Here is a 25,574-nt window from a genome sequence, read left to right as displayed (position 1 = left end):
CGTTTTAAAAAATAACATAAAATCAAAAATTTTTACAACATATTCAAAGGATTCGGGACTTAGTATTTTTTTTTTAATGAAACAAATTTAACTTCAAGAAATTTTTTATAATAAGTTATTTTTATATACAATTTTAAAATGAAACTAACTATTTCACAAGAGTAGCAGACAATTCAAAGATGGCGATGGATGAAATGTCGTCGTCAATTGATGAGATAAGGAAATGAGAGATTAATAAATAGTTTAGGATCATTTTAAAATGAGACTTTTCTATATTATGGTTAATCCGTTCTTCTGGTTGTATGTAACACAAATATCGTCTTAATCTAGGCATGTTACCTTAGATGTCAAAATTTAAGGGGGCTTTAATGACCTCCAAGGTTCTTCGAAGATGTCAGTTAAATGTTTTAAACCCAACTATCCCAGTTGGAATTCTGTGCTGCTACTATATCAACATATAAATATAGCATACAGAGTAGATATGGTTTTCTAGTATCAATGCTAATTTTTCTATGGATAATATGTAGATGTTATTATATATCAACATATATTATCAGCAATTTAGGTAATAACATGTCGATAGTATGTCAGCCATGAACACCTTTGATCATATTATTAGCTATATTATAGTCAACATAAGCCACAAAATTTGTATATCACATAGCTACTAGGTCTAACTGGTTATAAAGGTTATTTTTCTGTAATGCGGGACGCTTTAATGTATACAAGTTATAAAAGACAACTAGCCCTAAGAATCCTCCTTTTTAGGTTGCCTTACAAATTGAAATTTACAAATATCTCTTATGTTTCGCAATAGTAAATAAACTTTTTAACAAAAATACATGTAAAATTCGCGAAAACAAAGTACAAACTACTTTAACAAAATCGAAACCTGAAACAACTCCCCATCACCCGAGATCAACGTACGTTTTTAAAGGACTACTACAATTACCAGCTATAAAACAAGATCATTAGACAGGCCAAAAGATCAATGCAATGGCTTAAAAAGAAGCTTTGCTAAAAAATACAACTTTAAATTTCAGAATGTTTTTTTTATTTCTTTCACATGTTAAAGAACGCATAATGATTTAGAAACTAAAAAAAAATCAGGGAGGTGATATTGAACCTTAAGAAAAACCATTTCTCACATTTCTGGTTTTAAACCATAAAAATTAATGCAGACAATAAATTATGTATAAATAATAATTGGCGTAAAAAGTTTACTTGAAAGGTACCATACATCCCTTCCCTGAAAATTACATAATACAAAAATAAATAGGTTGTAGTAGATTGACTTTTCACTGTTTTATTTTTACATTTTAAGCAAATTTTATTAATTTTGTAACACTTTAAATTACATAAAATAAGATTATTTTAGAAAAGTATCAGCTATCTAAATAATCTGGAAGGAATATGGCACTCGAAGATAAACTATTTTGCTTCCAATTTAGCCACGAGTATAAATGATCATAAATGAAACAAAATGTATTTGTAAACAAAAAAATGTCATTTGCTGTTCATGAAAAATTGGTATAATTTGGTCTTTATTTCTTTCCCTATAACTAGAACATTTAAAAGACAGAAAAATTATAAAATTGTCCAATGTCCATTCCTTGTATCCATTATTTGGCAAGCAATTTAGTTTTTCTTCAAATGCCACATGCCTGTCCTTAAGAAGATATTATTACAATGGAGTTAAAGGAAAATACACTAGAATGAAATCGCAACATGTTAACTGTATAAAAAAAGGTTTTCAATGCATTTTAAATAAGTTTTAAATATTTTGTTGTATTTTTTACTTCTTCTCCTTATCTTTGTCTTTGTCATCTTTCTTTTCATCCTTAAAAAGAACAGTTGAGTACTATGCAGCATCATTTATTGGGAAATAGTCAAAATTAAGTTTAGTATTTTGGAAATATTATGGTAGGCTCATGCTATTTCGAAACCGGTATCATTTTTAAGACTTTTTTTCTGACAATAATAATATAATATTTTTATGCTGGATTACTAAACTGAAAAGTTTTGCACAAAAAGCAATTACAACTTCAGAATGTTGATGATGTAATGGACGTACAGAATATAAGCCCTGACTTGCAACGTTTTTGTTGACTTCGGACAAAGGGTCAATGAATGACAAGAAAATATTTAGTGACAGATTGACGGACAAACTTTTTTAGAGCAGCTGCACTTCAACTACTTACCTTTACCGCCCCGACTGCATTTTTAATGGCTTCGGATTGTGGGTCGACGCCAGGGAGGTTTTGGAGTACGCTTTGCAGGAACGCAGGATCATTCATCACCTACAAAAGGTAGATAAGTCAATTTTCTTTATGAACTTAAGTGACGGGCTAACGGTCAGAAAAGTCAATAAATTTATATTATCGCATGGTTTTAAAGACAGTTCTCCACAAATAGAAAAATAAAAAAATAAAGGATTGATTTTTTTGGCAGTGTTATAGTCCAATTTTTGATGACAATTTCTGGAAAAAAATATAATAAATAGTTTCTCTTCCCGGTATGGACCGGTTTTAAAAAAATCATCTATTAGGTATCTATGCTTAAAACAGTTTATCAAGTAGAAATAATCATACTAAGAAATTACTTAATGTAATAGTTAAAGGCAAAATAGTTATCTAATGGTGCCATATACTTGGTGTTGTTACAATAGACCTTATTACAAAAGACTTAATCCAATTATAAACCTTTTTTGGGATTTGGGTATTTTGTAGCAACACCATAACCTTGCCACTGGGAATTTGCATATTTTAAAATTTGTTTACCTCTGAATAATCCTCATCTTCTCCAGGTTTATCATCAACATCCATGCTTTCAGCTCCACCCCCTGCAATATTAATAATTAGACGCTATTATCATCAACATCCATGCTTTTAGCTCCACCTCCTGCAAAATTTAAATTATACGCTATTATGTAGTAGTAGAACGCATATAAAATAGGTAGGATGTGCGTCTTTCTGACTGTCTATTTATGACAAAAGATCTTGTTTACTGGAGGACTCTACAGTGAAGATTCTTTTAAGTCCCGGGAAGGTTCTTTAAATCTATTTTGGGAGCTTAGAGGGTAGCTCAATAATTCACTATATCTGTTCATAAGCCCGTCAGTTAGATATTGAGGACAAGTGATTTTCTCGGCTGTTATTTAGTATCGAGAACTGGAATCTTCAGTGAAATTTCTATAACATGTGAACATATTTTCTATATTTTGTTTTGTCCGTCTGTCGTTCATGCTTCAAAAGACATAAACACTTATTATTAAATAAAGGTTTCGCGATTATCTTTGTTTATCTATGCATGCATATTTTATCCATAGTGTTTTTGGGATTGCTACTTATAGATGATGTCATCCTTAAGTTTTTAAAGCAAAAATTATCTTGTGAAGTGATAATCCACCCCCATCCCAAATTTTAAACTAACTACATAGGTACTCTATGGGTAGAATTTAAAAAAAGATTGAATCATTCACCTGAACCGCCGGCTTCCGCGCCTTCCGCCATTGACATGCGCATGGCGTAGGCTATCTGTTCCTCCTCTGTCATTGCTGCTAGGTCAGGCGCGCCTCCACTCTAGAATAAACAAAGATATTAAGGATACAGCCTGGAATTTTTTTTGAAGATTTCCGAACCCAAGAAGCTACCTTATAACTTACTTTGTTATTTTTAAAAATTCAATTGTATAATGTCTTAAAAGCTTCGCTACTTATTGGTATCTACATAAGGAAAAACAACATACATTTAAGTAGTTAAAGGGTCATAATTTCTACTAAGTAGTTGTCATCTATCTATGTATCAATCTCAGATGTCTATCTTAAATGCCTGTGTTTGTTTATATGTATGTATAATGTATATCTAGTTATATTCTACATGACGTCCTAAAGATATCTTAGGTATCTATCTATCCAACTTGCTATCGTCTATCTATTCTATATTACGCTATCATATCTGTTAAATACCTCCTCTCCTCCACCCATAGACATAGCCAGAGCTCTTTGTAGCATAGCCTCTTCGCTTGTATCCTCTCCTATAAATAGTAATCCTTATAAAAAAGTAACAGGATGTCTCTCTGTTTGTACCGAAGGATCTTGCTAACCTCTGAACCGATATGGTTCTCCGTTACAGGGTAGCTTCTCATAGATCTTGGGAAGGTTTTAACTTTTTTATGGGAGGGTACCAACACCCTCTAATAGAAATCGCCCCCTCCGCCCCAATTTTTTTCTTTTTTAAACTGAAATAAAAAATAGGGTTTGTCGACCCGCCCAATTAAAAAAAAATCTCCCCTCCAAAAAGTTGGGTTACTGAATTCATCTCATCCCCTTCTCAAATGCCCCTAGAGGCCTCTAGAGGGCGTACCCGCTAGTTTATAGATCAAGTATAATCTAGAAATAGGTAAAGGTTTGATTTTGGACACTGACAGTGATTGATGAGACGAACATGGTTTATGCGAAGCATGTAAACACTCTCTATAAAAACAGGATCATGGAAAGAAAATGAAGTAACGGGTTTCGTCGTATTTTCATAGAATCTTTTGATGTGTTATTCAAGGTTAGGTAAATGTTAATAATGACCCTGCAGAGCCCCCTCCGCAGGTGCTAGAAATAGGAGAAAACCTACTGAAAAAAATACTACGAAATTCGCAGCTTCGTTTTATTTACATGATCCCAAAACATTTCAGGTAACAATATAAAGCTGTATTTCATTCCAATACACGCAAACAATATTTAGTATACCTGCAGCTGCCTGTCCGCCAGCAGGGGTTTCTTGGCCTTCTCCAGCGTTTGCACCAGCATCAGCCTGCTGGCGGGCACGTTGTTCCTCCATGGAAACCCTAAACATAACAATAGGTTGTTTTAAGAAAGGGGGTCATTTTTCTCGCGTATTATCAGTAAAAGTGTGTGTTTTAAGACTTTAAAAAAGCAGTAAAACTCTAAAATTTGGCTTTACAGTTGCTTAATTAGGGTACAACGTGGATTTGTGAAAAAACGGCGGCCGAACCGCCGATCCTGCCCAATTTTTTCTCTTGCTAAATTAGATAATTTTGACAATTCTTCAATTACATATTCTACCATATTAGACAATGACATATGATGAAAATTTTTATTGAGCTATTAGAGCAAAATTATCACATTTATATTCTAACAAAAATTTTACCTAAGAGCCAGAGCAAGTTCAGGATCGTCGTTGGGATCAACGCCGAACTCGAAACCGCCGCCACCACCGGCAGCTCCACCCCCAACTCCATCTTCTCCCTAAAAGTATATAAACAATATAAGTGTGTCCATTAAGATCTCTGAATTTACTAGACTGATCAGCTGGAATACAACTTAGAATTGGTTTTGGAAATGGTAAACATTGGGTTCAAGGAGGATAATAACAATATGGTGTACGTGTATCTTTCTACCTGAAAGATGGTCTATCTATCTATCTACCTGAACTATGGGGTGAAGACATCAGCGCATCAGAGAGATGGGGACCAGGGGGGATGGTAACAAGATGGTGTATCTATCTATCTACCTGTCTGTTTATCTATATATCTAAATGTATATCTAACTATCTATCTATCTACCTGAACAATGGGTGAAGACACCAGCGCATCAGAGAGATGGGGACCAGGGGGGATGGTAACAAGATGGCTAGAAGTTCCCTCTTTGCCGTTAATAGTTTCTGAATAAAAAAAAAACATTTCTAAGCTGACTGCTAGACCGAAATGGTTGTTCTGTACAAAGAAGCTCATATGGGAAAGTTTGTTATTATTGGAAAGAGGAGGGTTGACTTAACCCCTCTAACTTTTCTAAAGTGTCCCTAAAGGCCCATTAGGAGGAGGTTGGTGGGGGTAGCGTTGTCGATAGTGAATATATCATTCTAAATAATGATTTGGGGTAAAAAAAAAGTCCAAAGGAATATATTATATATGTCTGGTTTTCAATCTGTCTGTCTGTCTGTCTGTTTGTCAATCTGTATGGCTGTCTGTATTTACCTATCAATGATACTAACCTACAAATTTGTTGAGCAAAGCAGTATTTGCTTCCTCTTCTCCGATGTTAATAATATCAACATTCACTTTTTCTTTCTTCAACTTCTTGGCAAGTTTGATTAAATCTTTCTCATCAGCCTAAATACAAGATGTTAGAAGGTAACAGTGGCATGTACAGGGTTTTGACAGAGTGCATGAAAAAGGGGAAAGCAGTCCTACAAAATTTTAATATTTAGTACAAGGTTGGTACCCCCCTACCGCACGCCTATAGAGGGAAGCTAGTAAAGAATTCTGTGCTTGCTTACATGTAAATACTGGAGCACCAAAAAAAATTAAAAATAAGGGAGGGGGTTGGTAGAGCACCATGAAGGTTATCATTTTTGATGAAGATTGAAATAGTACAATAATTCTTTACAACATTTTTAAAATATGTCATTCGGACTGTTTCAATTGCGAATGCTAATTAATATACGAATGTACTAAGTAAGATGCATGACAATATTAGTGTAAAGAGGGGGAATACCTTGGTTCGCTAACGTCCATATAACTCGTTACCAAAATTTGACTCATGATATTAGAAGCGAAGCAACTCTACAAAAAAATGAACGTACCTCAATGGGAGAGCCAACAAAAGCAATAATTCTTGTCTTGTGATTCTTTCCTTGCCTGAAAAAAAAATAATGAAATTATTCACGATACACCTCCCTTGAACGTGAAAGATACAAAGATAGGACAATGGTCGAAAAGTATATAACACAAACTCCAAATTAATTAACAAATTTTTTTAAAAAGAAAATTAATTAATTTCATGACATTGTTTTATACTTTCTAAATTCAATAAAGACAGAGTTAATAATTTTGTTTGTGTGTTAAATACAATATCTTTTTTTCCTTTCTATACTACGTTCCCACTTTTCTTTAAAAGAAAAACTATTCAGCTTTTGTTTTTTTAACCATTCCAAAAGGAGTTTTATTCAATCAAAATGTTTATCTAATGGTACAAGAAATGCAAGGATTATGTATCAACTGTTGATATATTTTTTCTTAAGGTGCTGTATCCTCGACTTTCTGATTCTAAATTTGTTTAAGTTAAATAAGATTAAAGCTCTGCTACTTATGGACAAATTAGCCTCTGTTTAAATTTCTAAAGGGGGGGGGGGGGGGCGGATGTGCCACTTTTGAAACCAAAAGTAAAACGCTCAGGATCTCAGCCCATAAAAGAGTTATAGTTCTAAAGTTCGGCACAGCAGTTGCTTTTGAAGAGAACAATATGGAACTGTGAAGAAACGGTGGCGGAACTGCGACTCCCGCAGATTTTTTTTTTACTTTTTTCGCCATAATAGACGATTTCCAATCATCTGAGATAAACTTTTTTTTTCATAGAAATTTCCCTTATATTTTACACTTGCAATTTTTTTTTAATGTTGACATGTTTGAAATATTGCCAGTGTCACGTGAAAACATAAGGGATAACTGTCTAACTAGGCGAAAAAAGGCAAACAAATTTCAGCGGAAAATGGCGGTATTCGGCGGTTCTGCCGCTGTTTCTTCACAGTTCCATTTTGTTCACAACAAAAGCAAGTGCTGTGCCGAATTTTAGAGCTGTAACTCTTTTGTGGGCTGAGATCATGTGCGTTTTACTTTTGGTTTCAAAAAGTGGCACATCCGCCCCCCCCCCCCCTAGATATACCACACTTTTCTGGGATCTTGCCAGATCAAGTATCAACTGTGGGGAATACCAAAGGATGACTCCATGCAAAATTTGAGCCTGATCCGGCCAAAACCGGCCAAGATTTTTATAAAAAACCGGTTTTTTCCGGTTTTTAGGGGATATCTGTAAATCGATTCAGCTGGAGCAAAACCGGTTGGAGGTACAAAAAATTTTACTTCACATGAAATTTAGCCAAAGTAATTGCCTACAAAAATGTACTTCATCATCAACTTGATTAGACAACTCTTTCCCCTCCTAAATGTCCATTAAAATCTCGGAAACGGCAAAAATCGCCAAAAATCACGCATTCGGCGGCGAATAACGGCTAAACGGTCAGCCGGAGGCGAATCAAACATATGTAAAGAAATGTCCGCCTCAAAAAATTGTTAAATATCAAAGAGATGCTTGAAGTCTCTAAAACGACTCCTTCCCCTCCTTTAAGGGGAAAAACTGAAAAAACGTGATTTTCAAAAGTATGCCCACTTCGTGGGTGTGGGGGGCACTGAACCCGTCACCCCAGGGTCACCAAATATAAAGTCTAGGCGGCTCACAATGCTGAATTTTCACCAAGTGAAAGTCTTGTGTCATTATCTCTTATGAGAAAAAAGTTATTAATTAATTAAAATTTCAAATTGTGATTTTTTGATGGATTTCTTTGATGAAATGACAGGCCGGTCAATTTTTAGGCCATTTTTTGCGGTTTTTGGCCTGTCACGCCCAAACGGTTTGAGATAATCTCACGGGACCTTTTGCCCAACCTAAGTCTGGTTATTTGTGAGGTCTAAGAAAGAAAAAATCCCGGATTGGATGAAGCACGACGTCGCTGCGCGCAATCAAAAATCGCTGGTTGGCTAATTTTGCCCCCTCAAACCCTCACCTTGTGCCATTTTTCTAAGTAAAGATTATTATTATAATCTTTTGCGTAAGTCTGATTTTTTTCCCTAGACCTCACAAATAACCAGACTTAGGTTGGGCAAAAGGTCCCGTGAGATTATCTCAAACCGTTTGGGCGTGACAGGCCAAAAACCGCAAAAAATGGCCTAAAAATTGACCAGCCTGTCATTTCATCAAAGAAATCCATCAAGCCGTTATTCGCCGCCGAATGCGTGATTTTTGGCGATTTTTGCCGTTTCCGAGATTTTAATGGACATTTAGGAGGGGAAAGAGTTGTCTAATCAAGTTGATGATGAAGTACATTTTTGTAGGCAATTACTTTGGCTAAATTTCATGTGAAGTAAAATTTTTTGTACCTCCAACCGGTTTTGCTCCAGCTGAATCGATTTACAGATACCCCCTAAAAACCGGAAAAAAACGGTTTTTTATAAAAATCTTGGCCGGTTTTGGCCGGATCAGGCTCAAATTTTGCATGGAGTCATCCTTTGGTATTCCCCACAGTTGATACTTGATCTGGCAAGATCCCAGAAAAGTGTGGTATATCTACCCCCCCCCCCCCTTTGAACTTTAAAGGAAAATATTTTGATATTTTGATTAATAGAATCTACATTACTATCCTTATACTAAAGTAACAGGATGTTTGTCTGTCTGTGTGTCTGTACCGAAGGATCTCGCTAACCGCTGAACCGATCGGGTTCTCCTTAACAGGGTAGCTTCTCATAAGTCCCGGGAAGGTTTATAACTATTTTGGGGGAGGGTACCACCACTCTCCCAAGAGAAATGACAAAAAAATCGAAATTTTTTAAAATTTAGGGGAGACTTCAAAGTCAAATAAGGTGGTATCGTACATAAAAAATTAACTTTAACAAACAAAAACATATAAAGTGCCACTAGAGGCCTCTAGGGGCGTATCCGCTAGTAATCATACATAATAAGAACAAAAAAGCTCAAATACTAGAACAAACTTTCGTACCGACTATCCCTAAGTATAATAGTATACTAAAGATATTCAGGTTTCTAAATACAAGTGGCCTACCTGTGTTTGAGCGCCAGATGTGCAATCTTGATTCCAGGAATAAAGCGCATGTTTCCGGTTGGTCCAACCTGATATTAATAACATTAACATGTGTAATTTGTTATGAAGGGTGCGTCTATTTATCTATCTGACTGACTGTCTGTCTAACTGTTTGTTTTCTGTTATCCTATCCATCAGTCGAAGGGTTTTTCTCTTTGTCAATCTATTTCTCTGTCTATCTATCTATCTACCTATTTATCAAAATCCATCTATTTACCCGGTGAAGCTTGGCCATAATTTTGCCAGGGTCTGACAGTGTCGTCTATCCATCTGTCTGTCTGTCTGTCTATCTATCTATCTGTCTGTGTATCGATCTGTCTATCTATCTATCTACCTGATGAAGCTTGGCCAGAAGTTTGCCCGTGTCTGTGGTAAGTGTGACCAGGACACTCAGGTCTGACAGGGTCATCAGGGCAACATTGGACTCGGGGTTGGCACGTGTCTTGGAGTGCGCAATTAGGTTAACAGCATCCTGTATAAAAACAAGGACAGTTGAGTTCAATTGTAACGAAGCATATATAAAGCTTATTGCATCTTCTAAGATAAATATTTTCAGTTATAGATTTCCTAAAAACTTTAAAAGGGGAGGGGTAAAGGGGGTGGATAGTGGGTTTCGTTATTTTTAGCCTTCAGCGAGCATCACTTTATCAAAGTAAATGAAAATCTGGTGCAACATCCAAGTCATTCAATAATCTTCAAAACATTTATTTATAGGTCTTTGTTATATCATATAAATATTTAGAATATCTAGCTAGAAAGATACCTGCTGCGCCTGTAACCTAGTGGGTAGATAGTCACCATTCCTCATAAATTCAGAATTATCAACGCATATCATAGTACTCTCCAAACCCATTTTGTTTCTTTAATTGTCTCTGAAAATAATAACCAATTAAATAACAATATGTGATCAACAATGAAACAAAAAGGTGTGCATTCAATTCCGCATTTGTATCACATTTATAAATTATTATAATGCCATAACATTGCAACGACAAAATGCATTCCATTGCAAAAAACGCGATATTGGGTTTGTTAAAATATCCATTTATTTGGCATTTTTCAAGAATGTCAAGCGTGGGAAAAATTTTTGAATGTGGGAACCATTTAATTTGATTTAAATGGTACATATGATTTTCATTTAAATTCATTTTTTGGACCCGTGGGAAAGTTTTTGGAATGTGAGAACCATTTAATTTTCATTGAATTTCATTTTTTGGAAGTGTGGGAAAAAACGGGAGAAAAAATATGTTTTAGTATAAAGAAATGTTCTATCAGTTTCAAACCTTTTCCATTCGATAGATCTTCCCGACTTTGGAAAAACTGTCAGACCGATTTTTGAAATTCAATCTGTGAAAAAAGATATTCAAGTTTTATTTTTTGTTTTGAAAATATTATTTTACATGTATTGACGCCATTTTGGATTATGATAATTTATTTTGTTAGAAGATTTTTTTTCTAAAATATTTTTAAAAATTAACTTTTTACAATATAAAAATCTTTGAACTTAAATTGACCAATAATTCAAAGATTTTTTCTCTTTGATTTGGAAGATTTTTTATGATTTTTATTTTTAATGTCAAATAAAAACACAACAGTGAAAAAAATGAAAATTAAATGAAAAAACGTTTAGTCATTTTATTCAAGAAATTATTCGCTAACATCACCTTTTTGTTGCAATAGAATGTTATTTAAGCAAACAAAATTTAGCATAAATGGATATTCAAATCCCTCGGTATTAAATGATGAGCTAACGCTCGATCATTTAATACCTTGGGATTTAAATATCCATTTATGCTAAATTTTGTTTGCTTAAATAACTCATTGCTAACATCTCATCATTAAAACAGCATATATAATTAATTTGATTGTGTTTATTTTGAGACACTATTTGAAAATATGCAGAAGTTCATAAACACCAAAAAAATATTATTATCAAAAGAGGAGTTCTGCAAAAAGAATTGAATGAATATAGCTTGGTACTTAGCCTTAACAGCCAAGGACATTTTCTGTTACTTAAAGGAGCCATGGTGAACTTAGCTGTTAATTGACAATACATGCCACAAATATTTTTTTATATATTATATTCTACTTTTAGAAAAATGTATATTTCATTCTTAGACTTGGTTTTATGCAATTAATATCTTTATCAGTTTTTTTAATTTCTTTTGTGAAACTCCACTATTTGTTAGGTAATAAAATGCAATAATCTAATGCTAAAACACTTTTGACTAAAATTAAGGTAAATCAATCATCCATTTACTCATCCCTGACTGATTAATTATAACAGAGAGGGTAAAGACACTGGCAATTAAATTAATCTACGACCCTTTCTTTACTCGGATATTGTCTATCTACGACCAGGTTTCAGTTTGATATCTATTAGTTGTTTCCATCTTTGCAACATAACTTTCAGCTTCTTCTTGGCTATTTAATCTAAAGGAAAAAATATTTATTTTTTCGTTAAGTAAGAACCTAGGTACTTAAACTTAAAAATCTTTCAATATTTATGCCTATCTTTTTCTCTCATTGTAAAAGAATAGAGGGGGAGGTAAGTCATGTTTATTTTTGATTCATACAGATATGGCAATCCGTTTCGGATGAATCCGCCAAGTTTTGGACCAAAACTTAACATCCGTATTCAAAATCTATAAACATTTGAATGTTTGTCTCGGATTAATACAGCATCAGTTTGTATGAAAAGCCAATATTTAGACAATCCTGTCTAAGTCAAATTCTATTTTGAGCAAAGGGCCTCAGATTCCCAACCCAGGATTATCGTATTTGATTTTTTTTATTGTTATTCGTTTGTAAAATAATATTATATGGATTAACGTCCAACAAAGAAAACCAGCCTTTAGATTTCACGACCTTTGTCTAAAACTAACCTTAGTTGAAGAGATTCAACCAAAGCTTCTCTGACTTGACTCGGCATAAACTTGCTATTTCCAGCCACATAAAACCAACCTAATATTAGTCAATAGTATTTGGATTTTTTTGAGGGGGGGGGGGGGGTTCGTTGGACTTTAAGCAATAATGATAACCAAACTTTCCTCAATCGTTGGCTTTAACACTTAATAGACTTTAGTAAAAATCCTAAATTTGTTGGATCAAACTAGCAGTATCCATACTTTTCCAATATTTTTTTTGTCAGTGTACAAATAAAATGACACATAATAATTCATATCCAAATAAGGTGGGGGGGAGCGGGAGTTTTAGTATTATTGCTCAACCGGTTCCATACCTATGGGAAAGCACCAAACAAATGGATAAAAAGACGCTTGACACAAAATGTAGCTGCGAGGCTGAAATGTTTTACCTGATTTATCAAAAATTAAATCACAGATAAGTTCTTTATTTTCTTGCATCTTATGTTGAACATATATCTTATCTTCCTAAATCAAATAAGTCAAGTCAAATAAATGCTGTCAAAAAAGAATAATACATTATATAACCATATCTAACTACATCCTAATACAAAAGTAACAGTATGTAAGTGTGTCTGTCTGTCTGTGTGTTGTTAGAAGGATTTCGATAACTGCTGAGTCCAAAAAAGAAATCGTCCCTAGAAAAAATGATCCCAAAAACTACACTTTCATATAAATTAATAATGTTTTTTTATTTGTCTGTTACGATCTTGCTGATCAAAAAACCGACTGAAATCTCCATATTAGGGATGCTTATATGTGTTCTGGAACGTTTTTAGGCTTTTTTTTAACACCCTCCCTCCCACTTCGGATACAGAGCCCCTTGAAGCTAGAGGTGCATCTGCTAGTCATTCTATAAACTATATGTGAGGTATAAATGGTAACCTGATCTCTACTGAAAGCCGTGATAACTTTAACATTCCCCGAACATTGAGACCATTCATCGGCAAAGAAAAAGTCTGCCTCCTTATTTCTACATCCAAAGAGTAGAACCACTTCTCTTGAGGAGTTTGTAGCCGTCAGGGATGATATAAAGGATCTAAAATAAAAAAGTACAATTAGGATCGATAGAAGGGAGCAATAACAAACAGCATGCAATAAAAAATCTAGTGTTAGCAGAGCAGCTACTCTTCAAATTGGGGCGGTCCTTCCGTCTGTCTGACAACAATCCTCGTAGTTATAAAGTTTTCTAGACAAGATTCCCCTACCTATAAAGCATATTGGAACATTTTATATATCTCAGCAGACAAACCGCTCTTCAAATGTCTTTTTATTTTAATTTTAACCTTATATCATTGATAATCACACAATATTTTTTGTGTAGTTTCCTTTAATTAACGGGCATGGTCTAATATATTTTTCTAATTTTTTCATTATTTTTATAAAGTCTGTAGTCCTATGGCTGATTAATATTATACCTGAAAGGAGCCACGCCTGTTCCAGGACCCACCAGAACGCAAGGAGTACCGGCATCTGGAGGGAATTTCATTATTCCTTTTCTGGTCCATACTGACACTTTATTACCTATAAAATATTTATATAGATATTTTTATAAATGAAAATTTGGGAAATGCCAAATACTTAAAATTATTGAGGATAAACTTAGAGGAATATTTTTAAAATCATTCCAAAGAGATAAAAATTATAGCAATGCTCCTTTTACTTTGAATTGGTTATCAAAATTCAACAAATTTTATGTTTTCTGTGTCTATATAAGTCACTTTATATTTTTTAAACATAAAAAACATAACATAAAAGTTAAATTTTTTAAATTTTAATGTATAATACCTACCTAAAGTTTGTCTTGAAAGCCAGTTAGAGCACAGCCCAAGCCTTGGTGCTTTTAGGTTTGATCTAAAACGATAGATAGATAAATATTGGTATTATTTTTACAGTGGCCTTTTTCAAAATAAACTAATTTCTGACCGTAGAAAAACTAGCTGCATAATTTAACAGCTAACAGAAATTCGAAGAATCTTTATTTTTGCAAAACTTAAAAACTAATATTGTGGATCAGTAAAAGATTTAAAGAAAACTAAATAGCAGTTAATCAATCGGTCCAGCAATTTAAGTTTACGAGATCTTAGCGGACATACTAATATATATTCATCCTATTACTTCAATAAACAAATGATTTTGAAGTTTCATTATACACAAAAGCATTCAAAATCAATTTAAAAGTAACAGGATACGTGGGCGTAAAGATTATAAAGGCGTAGCCGATAGTTTTGTGTGTAACCTCTCACAGTCGTCAAATGTATAGGACATAGGTGCTAGGGGCGAAGCCCTTAGTAAGAATTAAAAACTAACCTATATTTAACAACGGCGACTAGCAGTTGAAGTGTATTGTTGTGTTTCTCTTGGCTACTCGCTATAGAGAATGATCTACTCTTTATCTATAACCAAAGATAATTATGTTAATAAGTAGCGCAAAACTAAATATGAAGTATCTTGTGTTTCTCTTGAATAATAACTATGCAAAACAATCTTTTCTTTATAAAAAAGATGAAATAACTAGTTATCGTACATATCGTTGATTCTATATCAGTAGCAAAAAAAATATTGTAGATTAGACAATTAATGTATAAGTATAGATGCATAATCCAGACAACTACCTGCCCACAAGTGGCATAGAACCTTTACGCCTGCGAGCAAATTTCCAATTTCTCTGTCGGGACTGGGCTGTGTTTATATTTGCGACGCTATTAGCTGATTTAAAATACATTATACAAAATCAGAACAGCTCATGGCCTCTCTATGCTTTTACCTTAATTTTGAAATTATTTATGTTAAAGATAAACAAACACTCCATGTATAGAGAGAAGCTTCGCTGATTATGAATAATCTTTACCTGTGGAATAAGATCAAACAGATATTGGAAAGGTATGTTCGGAGTGGTATGCCGGAAATCATATAAAACCTGCAAAAAAGTCTTGTAAGTAGCGAAGCTACTTAATATTAATAATTACATTTGTCCCTCCGTCACTCAAAGACAGTCAGTAAAACTACTCACTAACACATACACGAGCGCCCGTAGCAAGATGATCAATATTCAATATATATATATATATATATATACAGGGTGGGGCACATAAATCCGGACTTTTTTAAAACGGCCATAGCGTCAAAACTACTTGACCAATCAGGACGTTTAACCCCACTATAAAAACCTTAGGTAATAACCTTTCAGCACAAAAAAATATTTGGACGATTGGGGACATATACTCCGAGCTGGCCGCGAATATGTTCAACAAGGCAGATTCGAAATGCGCGCGGTGGTTTAATCTTGATTCTCGACTAGGTCCCACTTAATCTGACCTCAGCCCATCTGTAGGTGAGGTACGGTTACAAAGCTTGCTGGAGATACTCTTAGTTACATAAGTAAGACACTAGAAAAGACTAGAGCTCTCTATCTGAAATTGCTTGGCCGTAGTACTCCAGCAAAGTGAAACGTGGCAGATTTTAAGATGTTAAAAACGTCAAAAATTGTGAAAATTTCTTGGTTTTCGATTTCAGCGACCCATATGGAACTTCAAAACTCATTTTAGACGATAGATTGTGTTGACAATCATAGCTGAATTGTCATGCCATTTCCAAAAGGGTAAAGAACGTCGTTCTAGCTCAACTGTGGTCCAAATAAGAGCCTCTGTGTCTAAGGGTAGCTTGAAAGTTGGGTTAATTTGGATCCTGCGGTTACTCAAGATCCTAAGGAAATGTTGCCTCCCAGCATCCTGATCTTAATTCAATGGACTTTTGGGCCTGGTGCTACTTTGAAGCATGCACCAATAGACGTGCCCATATCACAAAGACCTCCCTCATAGCCACTTTCAAGGAGAACTTCGACAGCTTAGAAAGGTACATTTTGACCTAGGCATGCTGGCGGTTGAGGAGGCGGGTAGAGGCGGTGAATGAGACTGGCGGCCATTTTTTTGAATAATCTAATAGTCATACACCTATTCTGCCTCCCAGTTTTTAAAATTCAATAAAATCTTTAAAATTGACGATTTTATAATCATTTGTTTAAAAATTTGAAAAAGTCCGGATTTATGTGCCCCACCCTGTATATATATATAGGTTGCAATTTTATCTTTCAAAAGCTTCAATCTCTACCATAAATCGAAATTCCAAATATTTAATTAAATACCTATAGCCTGCTATTATTGTTAGATTAATTTTAATAAAATAATTATTTTCTTCGGCTTTATCTCTAAATTTTTACCTCTAAAAGGTTTCTTCTGGGACGGTTACAATATTCGTAAAGCTCTTGTTGTCCTAAGCAAAACAAAAAATAGTTTTACGTAACCTCTAAATATCGAATTCTATTGGAACACTTTAAACCAGAAATTAGATATCTTCTTAATTGATAAGACAATGGACTATAAACTAATGTACCCCCAATAATAATTAACAAAATTACCTCTGATATAAATTTAAATTATTAGTGAAAAGTTTGAATTACTGCTTCTTTGTACAGACCAATCACAAATCTCACTGAGCCATAAATTTTTACCTAGTGTTAATGGAAGAAATTTAAAAGTTTTAACCTACCTTCCGCGGTGTTAAACTCAATAAACTTCTCCTTTTCCATTTCATCTGATGTAAAATGCGCGAGGAGCTCGAAAAAGTAGCGCTTTGGTATGGATTGGATGTCGAAATAACATGTAACAGCCTAAATATTAATATTTATTTGGTTATCACTTTCTTAAGTACAGCTACTATATGACTACTGAGTATATTTAAGTTTCAGAACATTTTTAAAGTCCAGATACTTGCTTATCGTATGATTTAAAAAAACAATTTCATAATAATACTACCTCTAAAATTGTGCATGGTGAAGGAAGAATAGATTTTGTTGGTACAGGAAAGGAAGGGTCTATACTTTCTAGTACAAACCGTCGGTTCTTGTCTGAAAAAAATATCAGGTTTATTTTATATAATATTACAGTTCAAGACAAAATTGAACAAATGGCCTACGGCTAATTTATTTTCAAATAAAATAGATACTATCTAAAATATGTACCTAAACTGTTAAAGGCCTTGACAAAAACTAAATCAAAGCACGGAGAAAGGCAAACATGATAGTCTTACTCTTAAGCATACACACAAAATAAGAAATAAATTCTATAATATTACGTAGAGAACAGAAAAGGAGAGAACAATGCCTACTAAACTAATCTACAACCCGTTCTTCTACACGTTATTTATTAGATACCATATGTAGAATTTCAGGAAAGAATAATTTATCGCAAACTGCTCTGTCCCTAATCAAGGAAACTTTATTTTACCTAGATTCGGGAAAAGCTGAAAGAAGAAATCGACATTTTCTTGAAGATTATTTGGCATCACCGAGGCGATATCTCCCGGTGAGTATTTTATTCCAGAGCCGTCTATGTCCATTTCCACCAATCTGAACAATAAAAAATGGTATTCCATTTGAAGAAAAACTCTTTTGCCGCAAAAATAATAATAAACAATATTTCTGCTAAAGATGCTAATCAATATGCAAGAAAGAATATTACAAAAAAATTTTTTTTTTTTGACTGGAGGAAAGTGTCCAAAGTAGCGCTGCACTAGCGCAGCTAGTCTGTAACTAAGTTATTTTCTTCTTTTTGTGTCTGTCTGTAGATTAAATACGCTCCAGAAAAGCTTAAAATGTTTAAGCAAATAGAAAGTTTATCAAGCTGTTTTACAAGATGTAAGTCACACAGACATCCAAATACATTTTTAAATAGTCTCACCTAACGTCTTGAAAATGTGACTCGGGGGTAATTCTAGAGCAGGCTTTGATCTCAGCAGAAAATGGCGAATTTACAGAATAATTTCCATCGTTGTTTGCGGATTTTCTTTCTTCGTTGCTTGCAGATTTATTTTCTGTTTGGTTTATTTCATCGTCTAGCCAGATTACTTTGTATTTGGGGGATGGCAACGCTTCTTTGCTAAAATAAATTTGTTGTAACATAGGTAACAAAATATATTCAGAATGAGCTACTCATTCATAATTTCGGATGCCATATGGATAATTCAACATTAAACCTAAAACATAACCAAGGCTTATATTATAGCAGATGTCCAACTTTCAATCTACCCTAATAAGCGAAACCTTACAAATATGCGCAAGGGGGGCATATACATACCTTATAGGTTCTAACCCCTCGGGGAGGGGGTATAATTGAATAGCCTTGTCCCAAAATGTCTGTAGCCAAGGATCGATAACAAAATCAGGCCCCAAATCGTGCTGGTCATCACCATAACCTTGAAACAATACCTTCTGTTTAATAATGATTATTCTATAATAACAGTAAAGCTTATTTTCTTGTTGTTGAAAAACAAATGGTTAATACTAGAAAAGATTTAGACTGTATGCAACAATAGGTATAATGAAAACATTATCCGTGAAAGGTTTATGTAAGTTATTTGAAGATATTTTATATACCTAACAAGTTGTGAATACCCATTATTATCTCGTATATAGCTAGACCAATCACTCAACTTTTGGGTCGCTTAATATTGGTCATGGGATTGGGTACTGGGTAGGTCTTAGGCTATTTATAATTATAGAGAAAATATAAGTACCTGGCGGCTGTAGCTGAATTCCACCCAGCTGCAACAATCTACAATCTAGTCATCATTGGAACTTTAATTGCAAAACATTTGTTTTCATGAAATTGTGTTATGCATAGGGATGGCAATCCGTCAAATTATTGGACCGGATTCGGATTCTTACATGAATCCGTCCAAAAAATGGCGGATTCCTGCGGATTCCGGATTCGGATTCTGGCAATATTTCAAAAGGCGTTTTAAAAAATATTTAAAAAATTAAGTGCTACATATGTCCTTAAAATTAATGTTCTTGGTGTTCTCTATAATTCACTTCCGAGAATCGAACCAGATTTTAAACGTTTTTATATTTAATGATGATAATCTTTGCCTTCAAAAAAGGGGAGTTGAAAGAAAAAACTCAAGACGCTAATTTTAGCCTACAAATTAAGAATCCGAATCAGCTATTATATATAAAACGGATTCCGGATTCGGATTCCAAAATTTATCAATAATTGGGCGGATTCCGGATTCGGATTGCCAACCCTAGTTATGCATGTTTATATTAATCCAATTACTCTTGCTACAGAAATAACGGCTTGAAAACGTTTGATGAAATACTGTCTTTTGTAGATATTAAAACATTATGGGAAAGAGATTATGTAGTTAGATTTATGCGTCAAGATTCCAGCAGATGTTTTATATTTTCCAATAACATTCCTTCGACTTAATTTCTTCGCCACTAGATTAAACTTTGGATAGCTTGAATCTCCAAGACCTAAATAAACAACAAAAATAGAGAAAAATCTTCACAAACAAAATAGAGAGTAGATATTAAGCTTTACATTTACGAAAATTATTTTGAAACTTGCTTTACTTAACTAGATTTTTTTTTGTTATGATATTTCGGCCTATAGCTCATGCGCAATGAGCATCTTTGTTAAAATATAATATTATATATCCAACTATGTTACTAAAAAAAAATATAAAGATTCAAAATAACAGAATTAGCCAGAAGACTATTTATTTTCAACTTTGTCTTTTGTGAGCTTAATGTTCCTCACTTCTAACAAACACACTTGTTCTTTATACAGTAAAAAATATATAAAAAACCTAGGTATTTTTTTACCTAAAACACCAAATCTTTGAGCGGCTAAAGAATTATTAGAGAGACTTTTTCTTAGCAACATTCTCCAAGATTTCTAAACAAAATTAGTTATGAAATAAATATGGATAAGACCATTAGAATACGCCATTTAACAGACAAATAAAAAAGGGTTTAAATACCATGTACTTTTTAATTTCACATGATACCTATTCGTATACATGTTTTTTAATAGGAAAGCTTCTTCACAATTACTTTCGTATAAGTTAAGGGGGGGGGGGGGAAGTTCTGACACTTTTGCGTAAACAGTGATTATAGGCTTTGTCTTTGGAGATAATGGATAGGTTATTTGGCAAAAAAAGTTTCCTTTTGGGATGTAGTTTTCCTATTTTTAAAAAAATTTTGGATTCGGCCTCCAGGTTCCGGTACTCCAGGCCTCCAGGTGGATTCTGGACAGGTAAAAAAAAAAATTCAAGATAGAACAAAACTTATTTAACAAAAGTTGGTACTTTATGGATGGTATGAACTAATTTGAAGAAATTTTTGAAATCGGGCTCCAGGTTCTGGTACTGCAGGCCTCCAGGTGGATCCTGGACAGGTAAAAATTGAAAATTTTTAATTTAAAGTTAGAACAAAACTTATTTAACAAAAGTGGCTTCTTTATAGATGGTATTAACTAATCTAAAGAAAATTTTGAAATCGGGCTCCAGGTTCAGGTGCTGCAGGCCTCCAGGTGGATCCTGGACAGGTAAAAAATGAAAATTTTTACTTTAAAAGTTAGAACAAAACTTATTTAACAAAAGTGGCTTCTTTATAGATGGTATTAACTAATCTGAAGAAAATTTTGAAATCGGGCTCCAGGTTCAGGTGCTGCAGGCCTCCAGGTGGATCCTGGACAGGTAAAAATTGAAAATTTTTAATTTAAAAGTTAGAACAAAACTTATTTAACAAAAGTTGCTACTTTATGGATGGTATGATCTAATTTGAAGAAATTTTTGAAATCGGGCTCCAGGTTTAGGTGCTGCAGGCCTCCAAGTGGATCCTGGACAGGTAAAAATTGAAAATTTTTACTTTAAAAGTTAGAACAAAACTTATTTAACAAAAGTGGCTTCTTTATGGATGGTATGAATTAATTTGAAGAAAATTTTGAAATCGGGCTCCAGGTTCAGGTGCTGCAGGCCTCCAGGTGGATCCTGGACAGGTAAAAATTGAAAATTTGAAAATTTTTACTTTAAAAGTTAGAACAAAACTTATTTAACAAAAGTGGCTTCTATATGGATGGTATGAACTAATTTGAAGAAAATTTTGAAATCGGGCTCCAGGTTCAGGTGCTGCAGGCCTCCAGGTGGATCCTGGACATGTAAAAATTGAAAATTTTTACTTTAAAAGTTAGAACAAAACTTATTTAACAAAAGTGGCTTCTTTATGGATGGTATAAACTAATTTGAAGAAAATTTTGAAATCGGGCTCCAGGTTCAGGTGCTGCAGGCCTCCAGGTGGATCCTGGACAGGTAAAAATTGAAAATTTTTACTTTAAAAGTTAGAACAAAACTTATTTTACAAAAGTGGCTTCTTTATAGATGGTATTAACTAATCTGAAGAAAATTTTGATATCGGGCTCCAGGTTCAGGTGCTGCAGGCCTCCAGGTGGATCCTGGACAGGTAAAAGTTAAAAATTTTTACTTTAAAAGTTAAAACAAAACTTATTTAACAAAAGTGGCTTCTTTATAGATGGTATGAATTAATTTGAAGAAAATTTTGAAATCGGGCTCCAGGTTCAGGTGCTGCATGCCTCCAGGTGGATCCTGGACAGATAAACAGTAATTTTCTACTTTAAAAGTTAGAACAAAACTTATTTAACAAAAGTGGCTTCTTTATAGAAGGTATGAACTATTTTGAAGAAAATTTTGAAATCGGGCTCCAGGTTCAGGTACTGCAGGCCTCCAGGTAGATCCTGGACAAGTAAAAATTTAAATTCTTTACTTTAAAAGTTAGAACAAAACTTATTTAACAAAAGTGGCTTCTTTATGGATGGTAGGAAGTAATTTGAAGAAAATATTGAAATCGGGCTCCAGGTCCAGGTACTGCAGGCCTCCAGGTGGATCCGGGACAGGTAAAAACTGAAATTTTTTTTTATTAAAGTTAGAACAAAACTTATTGAACAAAAGTTGATACTTTATGGATGGTATTAAATACTTTAAAGAAAACTTTGAAATTGGGCTCCAGGTGCTCCTGGAGCCCAATTTTGAAATTTACTTCCTACCATCCATAAAGTATCACTTTAATAAAAATAAGTTTTGATCTAACTTTTAAAGTAAAATATTTCAATATTTACCTGTCCTGGATCTAACTGGAGGCCTGCAGTCCCTGAACCTGGAGCCCGATTTTAAATTTTTCTTAAATTAGTTAATACCATCCATAAAGTATCAACTTTTGATAAATAGGTAAGTTTTGTTCTAACTTTAATAGAAAAATTTTTCAGTTTTTACCTGTCCAGGATCCACCTGGAGGCCTGCAGTACCTGAACCTGGAGCCCGATTTCAAAATTTTCTTCAAATTACTTCCTACCATCTTTAGAGAAGCCACTTTTGTCAAATAAGTTTTGTTTTAACTTTTAAAGTACCTAAAGAAGCCTGTTTTGTTAAATAAGTTTTGTTCTAACTTTTAAAGTAAAAATTAATTGAATTTTTTACCTGTCCAGGATCCACCTGGAGGCCTGCAGCACCTGAACCTGGAGCCCGATTTCAAAATTTTCTTCAGATTAGTTAATACCATCTATAAAGAAGCCACTTTTGTTAAATAAGTTTTGTTCTAACTTTTAAAGTAAAAAATTTCAGTTTTACCTGTCCAGGATCCACCTGGAGGCCTGCAGTACCTGAACCTGGAGCCCGATTTCAAAATTTTCTTCAAATTAGTTCAAACCATCTATAAAGAAGCCACTTTTGTCAAATAAGTTTTGTTCTAACTTTTAAATTAAAAATTTTCAATTTTTACCTGTCCAGGATCCACCTGGAGGCCTGCAGTACCAGAACCTGGAGCCGAGCCCGATTTCAAAAATTTCTTCAAATTAGATCATACCATCCATAAAGTAGCAACTTTTGTTAAATAAGTTTTGTTCTAGGTAACTTTTAAAGTAAAAATTTTCATTTTTTACCTGTCCAGGATCCACCTGGAGGCCTGCAGCACCTGAACCTGGAGCCCGATTTCAAAATTTTCTTCAGATTAGTTAATACCATCTATAAAGAAGCCACTTTTGTTAAATAAGTTTTGTTCTAACTTTTAAAGTAAAAATTTTCAATTTTTACCTCTCCAGGATCCACCTGGAGGCCTGCAGCACCTGAACCTGGAGCCCGATTTCAAAATTTTCTTTAGATTAGTTAATACCATCTATAAAGAAGCCACTTTTGTTAAATAAGTTTTGTTCTAACTTTAAAATTAAAAATTTTCAATTTTTACCTGTCCAGGATCCACCTGGAGGCCTGCAGTACCAGAACCTGGAGCCCGATTTCAAAAATTTCTTCAAATTAGTTCATACCATCCATAAAGTACCAACTTTTGTTAAATAAGTTTTGTTCTATCTTGAATTTTTTTTTTTACCTGTCCAGAATCCACCTGGAGGCCTGGAGTACCGGAACCTGGAGGCCGAATCCAAAATTTTTTTAAAAATAGGAAAACTACATCCCAAAAGGAAACTTTTTTGCCAAATAACCTATCCATTATCTCCAAAGACAAAGCCTATAATCACTGTTTACGCAAAAGTGTCAGAACTTCCCCCCCCCCCCTTGATCTACCTTCATATTATCTGGCTCTTCACCCTGGCCTGTGGTAGAGCAAACATATACAACCAGTCCCTCGCTTGGCAGATTTTGTAATGGAAATTCATCAAAACTAAAAGTATGACATATTAAAAAGCTCCTTAACAATTTTTGAAAATCATGGACCTGTAATTGCTGTTAAAGACATATAAATTCACATACAATATCAGTATGTGTTAGACATATTTCAGATGTTGGGTAATTTGAGGATGTAACACATATGCTATTTTAAAAACGTTAGTAAAGGTTAGACTGACCCTCGCCGCGACAAAAATACCTTGAAACATGAGTAGAAAAGTGCAGCCGTTTTCCTTCTCGAGCCACTCTCTCAGCAACTTCCTGCAATCACAAATGTATACACAAACAATATAACAACATCAATGAGTAGCAAAACCATAATATTAAATAAATATTTGATACCTATATCGTTAAAAAAATGAACAAAAGAGTACTATAAACATGAACATTGGTAATGTTATTGTTTAGTAGAATATAATAACATTTCCGCTTTAGGCATGCACGGTGCGGCAAAAAAAGGAATCAATTGTAAAGAACATGGTTAGTTGTCAGCAAATTAATAATAAATATAAAGGATTAAAGAGTAGAAACTTGTTAGATGTTTGTCTTATCTTATCCCTGCATGATAATAATAATCACTGACCTGAGCTGTGCCCGTTTGACTCCCGTACAGGACAACCAACCGTCGTTGGTCAGTCATTTTAAGGTGATCTATAATTTTAAAAATATATTGTTCAAAACAACACGATCTCTCATTCATTAGCAAACCGCATTAACACTTTAATCATGTTCTAATTGGTGAAATTAAAACGAACTAGCTGTGTTAAACAGATACAACAAGATATTTTAATCAAAGAAAGGACTTTCTAGATATCATCAAATGTTTAACTCTTTGATTTAAGTTTCCTTAATATCAAATTTTCCTATCGGACCGTTTATATGAATATCTAATAATCACTTAAAACTACATAAAACGAATCTAAAACATATTTTTAAAACACATTTTAACTAAAATTGGGTTAAATTTTAAATGAAAAGTGAATTTTAATTTTGCCTTAACTAACTCGGCTCTTCATGATGACAAGCAAAACAAAGTTATAAAATTATCAGCGGCATCCGAACTCTCTGACACCAAATTTTCTCTACCATATTTTTTCCCTTTTTTTGTTAATGGCATTTTTAGTTAAACAAACAATATGTCCAATTAAATTATTAACTCCCCTTCTTGGTATTTTTAAAACTAACCTAGAAGTTTAAAAGAACATTTTTTGGGGTACCTATTTTGATCATATTTTTCTGAATTTAATTAGGGATACTTGTTTAGGTATAAAACATCCAAAACTTACTTTTATTTGACCAAAATTTTCTCTTCATTTTGTTTCCTAGGCGAATATAATTGTTTTCAAGCTACAAAGTTTATCACTCAATTTATGTTAGTTACTAAAAATGTTTTTGAATAATAAGGAAATTGTTTTAATATCTATAGATTCAATTTTTGTTCTTCAAACAG

At 33.7% G+C, this 25,574-nt stretch overlaps 2 protein-coding genes across 2 annotated transcripts; both read right to left on the bottom strand.

The window, feature by feature from the left end:
* Positions 1-1,031: 1,031 nt before the first annotated feature.
* Positions 1,032-10,567, bottom strand: Rpn10 (regulatory particle non-ATPase 10). The gene is made up of 13 exons (XM_080145833.1): positions 10,429-10,567; positions 10,000-10,137; positions 9,627-9,694; positions 6,597-6,651; positions 6,006-6,123; positions 5,578-5,675; positions 5,163-5,260; positions 4,742-4,839; positions 3,968-4,035; positions 3,482-3,581; positions 2,781-2,842; positions 2,202-2,300; positions 1,032-1,840 (listed from the first exon to the last, which is right to left on the bottom strand). The coding sequence occupies exons 1-13, from the start codon at positions 10,516-10,518 to the stop codon at positions 1,796-1,798; spliced, it is 1,137 nt and encodes a 378-aa protein (XP_080001959.1). The 5' UTR covers positions 10,519-10,567; the 3' UTR covers positions 1,032-1,795.
* A 1,017-nt stretch (positions 10,568-11,584) lies between these two features.
* On the bottom strand, positions 11,585-24,771 carry LOC145304071 (NADPH-dependent diflavin oxidoreductase 1). Its single transcript, XM_080145832.1, has 20 exons — positions 24,708-24,771; positions 24,324-24,385; positions 24,023-24,119; positions 20,256-20,328; positions 19,849-19,904; positions 19,163-19,202; positions 18,724-18,841; positions 18,328-18,525; positions 17,875-17,996; positions 17,404-17,495; positions 17,138-17,258; positions 16,809-16,861; positions 15,441-15,509; positions 14,900-14,985; positions 14,382-14,443; positions 14,008-14,113; positions 13,475-13,628; positions 12,982-13,057; positions 12,551-12,629; positions 11,585-12,098 (listed from the first exon to the last, which is right to left on the bottom strand). Exons 1-20 carry the CDS (start codon positions 24,762-24,764, stop codon positions 12,017-12,019), a joined length of 1,803 nt encoding a protein of 600 aa, XP_080001958.1. The 5' UTR covers positions 24,765-24,771; the 3' UTR covers positions 11,585-12,016.
* Between the last annotated feature and the right edge of the window lie 803 nt (positions 24,772-25,574).

Source organism: Acartia tonsa, chromosome 13 (genome assembly GCF_053477335.1).
Source record: "Acartia tonsa isolate MP-2025a chromosome 13, ASM5347733v1, whole genome shotgun sequence".
NCBI lineage: Eukaryota > Metazoa > Arthropoda > Copepoda > Calanoida > Acartiidae > Acartia > Acartia tonsa.
Note: the sequence above shows the minus strand (reverse complement) of the source record. Positions and strands in the feature narration are given on the sequence as shown.